At 35.1% G+C, this 9796-nt stretch overlaps 2 protein-coding genes across 5 annotated transcripts in view; one reads left to right on the plus strand and one right to left on the minus strand.

Annotated features, from left to right (window-relative positions):
- Nucleotides 1-2102: 2102 nt before the first annotated feature.
- LOC113495263 (kinesin-like protein KIF18A) lies at nt 2103-8591 on the minus strand. Of its 4 annotated transcripts, none has more exons than XM_026873910.1 (8): nt 7783-8591; nt 7217-7435; nt 6592-6797; nt 6065-6369; nt 5646-5827; nt 4429-5359; nt 4000-4137; nt 2103-2936 (listed from the first exon to the last, which is right to left on the minus strand). In XM_026873910.1, exons 1-8 carry the CDS (start codon nt 8332-8334, stop codon nt 2869-2871), a joined length of 2601 nt encoding a protein of 866 aa, XP_026729711.1. In that variant the 5' UTR covers nt 8335-8591; the 3' UTR covers nt 2103-2868. The 4 variants fall into 4 exon arrangements, with proteins under 4 accessions (XP_026729711.1, XP_026729710.1, XP_026729709.1 ...); XM_026873909.1 differs by having other exon boundaries at nt 2103-2939; XM_026873908.1 differs by having other exon boundaries at nt 2103-2951.
- Nucleotides 8592-9370: 779 nt separating this feature from the next.
- LOC113495185 (signal recognition particle subunit SRP72) overlaps nt 9371-9796 on the plus strand; it is a 5023-nt gene continuing 4597 nt past the window's right edge. The window contains exon 1 of the mRNA XM_026873794.1: nt 9371-9484. Coding sequence (XP_026729595.1) covers nt 9371-9484 — 114 coding nt within the window. The remainder of the gene's footprint in view (nt 9485-9796) is intronic.

A 9796-nucleotide genomic window follows, 5' to 3' on the forward strand; every position in this document is an offset into this window, starting at 1 on the left:
ACCAATTTTCCAGTTAACTGAACGGTAAGACCGAATGATTGACCGATATCAGAGCGAGAATAAATAAGTCGGTGCGTTCGCAGCGTAACTCGGGGTTCATGGTAAGTTAGAAGGGCGGGAAAAAAGTGATTGCGTCGAATCAATTCATTTGCGGTTCGCTCAGGGTTCGACGAGTTTTTGTTGACACCTTTACCCGATTTTTTATTTTGCCTACCTTCGGGACCCAGCTTGGAATAAATCGAGACGTGACATCAATTTTAATTAGAAATGCGTAGGTACCTACCTAAACCAATCTTATCGAATAAAACGGCTTTTTGTACAAAATTAGCTGTATTGTTTTTAGATGTGTGAACCTTTATGGAAAGTCTGTAATTCAGCAGATGAAGAAAATCTCTGAGAAAGCTGATTAGTTTGATCAGTTCTGTTTAATGACCAATCACAAGACTTCGACTTAAAGAAACTTATTTAAGCTCATTTACCTTAATCGTTGCCCTTATAAACAGAAGCATGGATCAGATTGATATTTAGAAGTTATTTTCAATAAAGAGCGACTTCAAAACGTCTACTGAAACATTCTGCAAATTATCCCACAAAACACTCGCATTTTAAATCTCACATCCCTTTCTCTAATGAATAACGTCACAGTTTTAAAGTTTCAACATTCAGACTGAATATTTCAGTCCCATTCACAGAAAACTACGTGAAACGAAAATCGAAAATCATAAAACACTCATGTTTGGCGCCACTTTCCACGGAATTCTGTTGTGTATGTGCAAATTTACGAATCGAATATCTCATTGGAACTTAGTGTGTACGGTACAGAAGGCTTGTACGAAAGGGGTGTATTTCAAAGCCTTCAATTTGTACCCGTCGTAATTAGACTCTGACACCGGAGTGCACCCGGATCTAATGGGGTCTGCATACGGGTCAGATCACAGTGGAGTGGCGCGCAGTTTAAAACAGAAATAAATTAACATTCAGCATGTTGTTAGGGTGTTAACTTTCGACGTGTCGACTATAAACTACAGATGTTATGGACGAGTTTTATACGCAATGCATTTTAAATTTTCGTCACAAGTCACCTTTTTCTGTACCGCTATCTTAGCAGAATTTCCATTGTTTTTGCAGTACCAATAGCCTTATAAATTGAAAAATTATAGATATGATTTATTTTCACTGGCAGGAGACAAATCAATATATTGTGGGCACACCTTGTATAATTTATCAACACACCGATTTACTGTTTTATACAGTAACTATTAATGCTAAAACATGTTTTACGATTTAACTACACGTCGCTTTATACTACAAGGAGTTTTCTAAGCTAGTGTTAATGTAACCTTACCCTAATAATGTAAAATATTATAGTGTCTCCTAGTCATCCTTTCTAAAAGCTCACAACACACGGCAAAATACAAAATAAAACAAAGACATTGGATACAAATCTTTTTAATTAAACCTTCACACATGTGCAATTAAAATTAATCTTAGAAAACAATACACCTAAAAAATAATTCAGTCATTAGTAATTATACATGATATCATAATATATTTTAATGTAAACATTAGTAACATTTGTTCTCCATCGTTAACTTTAGAACTAGAATTTATCATTTACATAAGAATTTATATAGAAAACTATCATTTTATCAAAAGTAATCTAAGTTAGTACATCTCATACAAAAGTAGTATGGCAAGAACGTCAGAGAGAATATTTCGTGACGTAATTCGTTATCAGAACTACGCGAAGTATGGAATGAGTCTCGCTCCGACTTCATTGCAGTTATGTTACACTTTAAAAATAAAGTTAGGTATAAAAATAGCGGTCAAAGAATTCAATACAAATTGTACACGAAAATGTTCTGTGTAAAGCATAAAATGATGACTGTACCAATGGTATTATTTATCTCACGTCAATTAAGTCTCAGCTTAAAAGATGAGAAATATTAATACTCATTTTATCTAAGTCAAATTACATGCCCTCAGAGAAATGTCTTGTTACAAATTATAATTAAATTATAATAAAAGCGAAAAAGCCTATACCGCTACTAAAATAAATACATTTCGATAAACATCAATACATTTACAAAATCATTACAAAATATTAAAGCAATAGTTTTAAAACTAGTGTTATAAACTATGTTAACTTAAAAATATGGAAACGAAGCATTTCTATGTAGTCGAGAAAAATTACGTAAACAGAATGTTTTCAGTAATTCGAGAAAAAACGTTTTATAAAATATAAGTTAGATAGTTCGAAATTTTTACAATAAAAAAACATTGGTCATTTGAAATTTAATAATATGTCAAATTATCTGTTAACCAAGAATTTATATCAATTTCAGAGCAACGCTTTAAATGTGTAGTAACGAATTTTTGTATATAAAAATAGGTATACACAAATGGAAGCCCTATTAAATTCTTAATTATCATTATTAAAGGGGTTTCTTATACATAATTTCTCTTGAATATAGTTTTTTATTTTCAATTTTCATATAAACAGGTCAAATTACGTGACTAAATTCGTTTCAAACTCTACTTAGCAACAACTTAAACTTTCGTATAATAAGTGAATAATTATTGTTATTACGTTTTACATATTACTATTTGCGTCATTATCAAACAATTTAATTGTAATTGCCCATTCCAAACAGCCTGGGTTCAGGAAATATCACTAGCAAATGAACAATTTTATTTCAATAAAACTTTAATTTACAATGCTTCGCGTTTCGTAAATAAAAGGCCACTATTAAAAATCAACTCTTATCAAAAATAAACCTTATTTAAAAGTATTAAAACTTGATATAACAAACCTTTGTAGTGCAACCTTTTTTCTATCTACCTAGTTTCGTCGATACGTCGATAGTTTCATTTCCTGGAGTGCAGTGCTGCCGGCCGCGAGTAGGGATGTGCCTGGACCCTGTCCCGCGCCCTCACTGCTTTATAACCGACTGATTTTTGAGTGATATTCGCCTTTCCACGAGCCATTGAGTCTGTTAGTTTGTTAAACGCCACACACGGAACACGACATGTAAGGAATTGTTAGGACACTACTTAGTTAGGACACACACGTTATTACGTTATAAGTTATAAGTCTCCAGCATGTCAGTGGTAAAAAGATTTTAAATTTAGTAAATATGGAGAAAAATAACAAAATTTATATACCATTACTAATAACACATGACGAATAAATTTTTCAAGTGAGTTATTTACATAACTTTTATCACTGACACGATGTTGGCTCAAACTTATATTAATGTTAATATTTTCGTATAATAAATCCAAATATTCAGAATCAAAATTCAAACAACTATTTTATAACATAGTAAACCAAATATTAGTTTGCTAGTATATAACATTGGATTAGGGAATATTATTTCTTGTATGTATTTGTACTAATAACGCCCGATGTCTCAAAGGCAAATCCTATCCGTTTAAAATTACTTACTCTGATTAATCAGTCTAAAGAACAATGACCAATCACCATTGTTCATAACTATTCAGATTTGGTTAACATTTTTTTTACGCCAGTAGTAAACCTTTTGCTCACCGGGGGTTAAATCTACGAAACTAAAATACCAGAATCCTTTAGAAAAACAAACACGAAACACAGGTAGAGACCGTTTCACCACATACTGAGCTATATCAAAATCTATCTTGGTATGTGCCGGCCGCTGGCCGCCCGTAGAATGTACGGATTGTACTCTCGTCGGTGCAATTAGGCCGAAACATCGAACAACTCTAGCTATACTACATTTATGATTGTTAGAAAATAACGTTATTTGACGAACATCCATATTCATACTTATGTATTATTGCATTTTTATATACCACAACGAAACTCCACTCACCGTTTTAACACCAGATTCAAACATACTAACACAAGTTAAATAACAATACACCCAATCCAAAAAAAAACATCTCTTACACTTAATTATGTATGTAGCAAAACAGACTTTATTTCGACATGGATTACATACAAAAATGATTAAAAATTACCTTGTATGTTTCTCTGTGCGGGCGGGTCTCGGGGCACACTGGATCCGAAGCCGAAGCTCCGCGTCTGCGGCGGGTTCGGCGGCGGCGCTGCTCGACGGAATGGCAGCGCTTTACCGACCACTGGTTTCACTACCTTAGCTACAAAAATTATTAACATGTATACAGAATTGACTTAGAAAAGAGTAGACTGAGGCCGAGAAAATGACCTAAGGTTAATTGTGACGCAGTGTGGAATTTAATCCTCGTGTTGCGAAGGTTAAAAACAAAATCATATATCACGTGAAAAAGCGTCTTCTATTAGGAAATCGTAAGAAATCGAATCTACGACTTTCACGCACGATTTTCATTGCGGACGTGTCCTACGTTACTCGGTGATCTGTGCAACTATTTTATGGCGTAGTTTATTTGCAAAAAGTCAATGAAACATACCTTTATCACCAAAATTGATATGCCTCTGAATAGTATTTGTCCTGTCCATAAGACCTCGTTTCACAGGCGGATTGTGTTCCGTTTTGGTCTCAGTCTTAATGTTCTTAACGGCTTCCATCTTTCCAGTCAAAACGAATGTCGAGTTCAAGTCTTTAGGGTCAATAACACCATAATTTTCTATATCCGGTGCAATGTCAAACTCCCTCTTTATTTTCTTCGCCGAATTCAGGTTTCGCGTCGTGTCTAAAGCCTCGAAGGAATCGTTTATTATAATAGTTTCGTTGTTGGCTAGTTTAATGGGTGTTCCTTTGCGCTTCTTGGATGATACCCTGATCGGTTCCCTATTTTCAACATCAGTCAAGTCTTCACTGTCAGTTATGATATCGACAGTCGCATTAACATCGGGAACATCGTCCTTCTTAATACAACTGTATTCTAAAGTGGTGGTAGGTTTGTTTAGGTCTAACGTCGAGAAGAATTTGAAGTGTGCGTCATTTTCGTTGTCTTTGTCTGACCAGGTTATGCCCTTAGCTGATTTGGCTTTCTTCATAATTTCTAAGTATTCGGCTGTTAATGCTGGCGGCACTTTGTCGTAGCCTTTCAGTGTCAAATACATCTTTCTGGAGAGGCAGAGTAGATCGCTCATGAACTCAGTGAAGGCATTTATTTCGTCATTTTCAATCGACAACTGTTTTTGCCTCATTTCATCTCGAGCCTTAGTATGTCGTAGTTCACTCTGCATCTGTATCTTTTCTACGAAGTCGCTCAATTCCGGGCAGTCTGAAATAGCTTGTTCAAAAATGATTTGCTGTTTTTTCCTGCTTTCGTCCCACTTTGTCCATGTAGTTAAGACTTGTGAATCCAAGTGCGCAGATTGTTTTAAGTAACTCACTTCTGCGCGTTCTTGACGAGGTATTTCTTCTGTGCGTATCTAAACAAAAAATATACAAATTGCAGCACAAGTAAAGAACTGAAGAAACAAAACGTAAACTTGTGACTAAGAACAGCAGTACAGTATAATTTTATCCATATACAAAATTTACATCCATGCAAAACAAAAAAGGTGACAACAATTAAATACATTTATTTTGACACTTAAGTTTAAATTTAAACATTGCTGTCTTTCATCACAGCCGCCCATATTTCTCTGCTTTATGGCGGTACAAAAATTTTTATGAATTACTTCTATGATAAACACGTTTTCCAAATTGACATACCTGTTCCATCGCCTCGCTGGAGGAGCGATGCGCGAGGTCGGCGACGTGTGAGAAGGCGCGCTTGCGCAGACGCTGGCGCAGCGCCAACACGCGCTGCCGCGACATCAGGCCCAGCAGCTGCCACTCCAACTCCGCGTGAGCTTCTTCTTCCTCTAGAATACGCTTGCGCCATTCTCGTTTCGCTACGGAAAATACATTATCATTAGAAACATGCGGTAAAATAACATACAACCAAAAGGATTCTAAGCGGGAGCAGTTTTGACTTATTACTCTTATTAGGGAAATGACCTTAAACATTAATTTTCATAATTCAATAAAATCCAGTAATATATTAGTTAATTGTAATTAGTAGTCAATATAAAGGGAATTTGCTGTGAAGTGATACAAATATAAACAAAAGGCCTTAAGTGATGTCATACCTTTCTCCTTCACCAAATCTGGCTCCTTAGAAACAGCCTTCATGCTAGACAAGGACAGCTTAGCCTCCAACTCTTTGACCTTTTTCTTCAGCTCTTCAATAACTTTAACATATTGTGACATCCTCATATCACCATCCACAATATTCTTCTTGATACTGAGCTGTATTTTGTTAGCCCTAGCAGCGTATTTCAATGTGTTGTATGTGTCTTCATAGCTCACGCTTGACGGTGATACATTAGCAATCATAACTGTCTTGCAGTTACCACCTAGACTGTCTTTGAGAAGTCTAGTTAGTTTTGAATCCCTGTGTGAAAACATTGATAAGAGTTAAGTGATCAATAATTTTAATATTGGCCAAAGATGTCATATGAGCAAAAAGAAGATTTCTGTGGTATACATAGTATTTTTTATGGTTAATTTCTCTTTTGATATTGCCAGCCACAAATTGCAAAAAAGTTTTTATCAAAAAGAAAATGATTCTTTTAAAAACTGCCTAATCTACTAAATGAATATAAGGTGATCTTACCTGTAAGGAATATAACTGCCACCATCAGCCAGCCTGTTGATACAGTTGCCCAGTGAGAGCAAGCTCTTATTAATATTAGCTCCTTCCTTGAACCTCTCGCCGACACAGCCGGTGGCGGAGGCGCGCTCGCTACCCGCGAGATCTATCATAGAGAGTTTTACGATTCGAAGTTGGCTGCTTGTCTTGTAACGCATTTTTACATATACCTGGTAATGGGAAAAAAATATTATCAATAAAGTAAACAGACATGAGAAAACTTAACGTAAAGTAAGGAAGAGATATACTATTTAAGGGTACCTATCTATATGTATGTTATACAACAAAAATAGTTAATAGCAGCATTTAAATCTTTAGTGGACTTGAACTTGTGACTATCAAACCTATTTGTTTATTCATTTTAGTATTCCTCAAAACACATTACACACATTGAAAGTGAGAAAGACAACTAAAATTAGTTAAGAATATAATATAAACATATTACCACTGGAAGAATTTAAAATATTTTTTGAACCCATGATAGTCCAACTGGACATTCAAAACAACATAAATTTTAAACACATTCCATTCTAGCCCATAAACTTTACACTTATTTAAAATGTATGCCTTTAGAAGGTCCTCTAACAACCTGAAACACAGCATGACTCCTGGAACTCTCAGCATTAGCATCAGTGGGGTGCTGTGTCCTGTTCTTATTGCCATTCTCCAACATATTGAGCAACTCTCTTGCTGTCTTGATACTGTTTAAGGTGAGGCCGGCAACCATAACACCATACTTGGAGTCTTCTCGCAGTTGTAGTGGTGTCCGTGATGGTTTTAGTAAGTCATACACATTTTCATTGTACACCTGTAGAACAAAAGTAAGTAAATTAGGGTTTGTAAATTACACATTGATAAATAGAGAACTTAAATTTATACATATATTTTTTTTTATAGTTATTGGATACATATTCCATTCTAAATTAAATTTGTATTATAGTTGGATTGGAGCTATTTAGATGATTGGTCGATAAACCCACCCAAACAATACAATAACTATAAAATCTACACAAAAAATCGATTTTAAATTTGGGTACTTTCCACAACATGTTAAAAGACTTGATGGCACAAATACTTCAATATTTATAAAAAAGGGAAGCCATAATAATTATGTAAACCAGGTGTAACTTATAAAAAAACACATATTTAACTTACTTCAATGTATGAAACACCAATATCAAACTCCCGGTCCTTCTCAAATGAGTTTATTGTGTAAAATAGATGTTCCATAGTCAGATATGTGATTCCTGGATGTTCATTATTTCCTATCATGGTGAAGGTCTTTCCCGCGCCAGTAGCACCATAAACAAATACGGAACAGTTGTAGCCCTCCATCAAGGAGGCTAAAATATCCTTGGTAGTCAGCTCAAATACATCTTTGTTGGTAGCACTCTGACCACAAACATTATCAAACACAAACTTCAACTCCTTGTTAGCGCGCTTCAAAAAGTTCTTATTAGGCTGCTGGACTCCTTGGTAGAAAAATGGCCGGACCTCTTCCTTAGGGTCAAACACCAACATTTTGTCATCCACAACGTCTACCACAATGCGGTTGTTCAGTTCCATTTCCTTTTCATTTAAAGGTCGAACTCTCACAACAACTCTTATGTTTGCAGCCATGTTCTGTGTAGAACCACTTTTTGAGGGTGCGATAGCTGGTAGGCCTCGATTTGCGCCCAGCCCAGGGCCTCTATCCATTCTCACCATGTTTGCAATGCACAATCTTCAAACTATCTCATTGAACGGAAAATACCACTGCAGTCAACTGCTACAAAAACACTAGTTCAACCGTCCACTTCTTAAACAATAACGGTTTCTTCAGGTCACAGGACAGTATAGTTAATTAAATAAACAACACAATTACTGAACAACGTTTCAACACACCAAACGCTGTTCAAATCTTTTGTAACCGTCAAATTTTGAATTGACGTGAGCGTTCGGCGTCTGACAAACGGTTTGGCGGACTTCGATGCGTCATTGGAACTAGCGTTTCGTTATACGTTCTTGTTGATATTGGCCACTGCGACCACTTTTTATGGGTAAGCAAAGACATTAAATTATACTTTATGGTAAAGTAAAATGTTGTTTTGCCAATTGGCACCAATTTTTCCACGTCATATATATATACATTCTATTTTTTCTTATAATCATGAGTCATAGATTTTATATTTATAAATGCAATATCCACATCCCTATTACTTAAGCTGCAGCAACCAAAGTTTCAAATTTAATTAAGAAAATAACTTTTGTTCAGTTTTTACCTTGTCCTTTCGAAATATTAGAAACATTAATTTCAAAAACATTAAAAGAAATAGATAATTTCCGAAAAATAATTTACGATAAACGAATTGAAGTAAATTACTAATTGTAATAGAAAATTAACATTTATTTATACACAGCGTCGCAAGGATATCGTCTTTATTGTGACGTCGTCGCTGTATAAGAAACAAATACAATTTCCTCTTAATTTCCGCTAGCGATCTTATCTGGACATAACGACAGGCTTAACATTCAACCGGGATTCTTACTAAAACTTCGGAAATAGACACACTTTCATTGTTTCATTCTATTAGATAACTGTTTATACTGTCATAGCGAAACCCGTTAGCCTTTTATATCTATTAAACAACTGCCGGGTTAATCTAAATAACTAAGTATGAAACGCTTTAATGGTGACATTATTTAGCGGTGTTATATTTTAACAGCAACGCCTTACGAAAAATAATAGCAAAGAGTCATGATAATGTTTGCTATTTCTAAAAATATTAAAACAATATTGAGCAGCTGTCTCAGCCTCACCCGTACCACTTTAACCCGTAAATCACATAACTCTAAAGAGACATCAAACAAACCTAAAGTAAGTAAATAAACATACCTCTTTGTCGCAGTTTTCTTTTTAAAACCCCTTTGTGAGTTTATAACCGGTCAGTATCATAATTTATAATAATATATCGATACCCCTTTGTCATCTCAGTAATGGCCTTGGGGCTTTATCGATGAAGCTTAATTTTATTCTGCGGACCTATTTAAGTTTTATGGTATCTACAGGAGAATATCGTCAGAGCTCTGAATATTTAGTCTTCAGAGAAAACACTGGGTTGGGTAGTACGAAAGTATAACATTTATTTATGCGGCAGTTTCATCTCAAATCTCGCTATGGGTAGTCAGA

Source organism: Trichoplusia ni, chromosome 6, assembly GCF_003590095.1.
Source record: "Trichoplusia ni isolate ovarian cell line Hi5 chromosome 6, tn1, whole genome shotgun sequence".
Classification (NCBI taxonomy): Eukaryota; Metazoa; Arthropoda; class Insecta; order Lepidoptera; family Noctuidae; genus Trichoplusia; species Trichoplusia ni.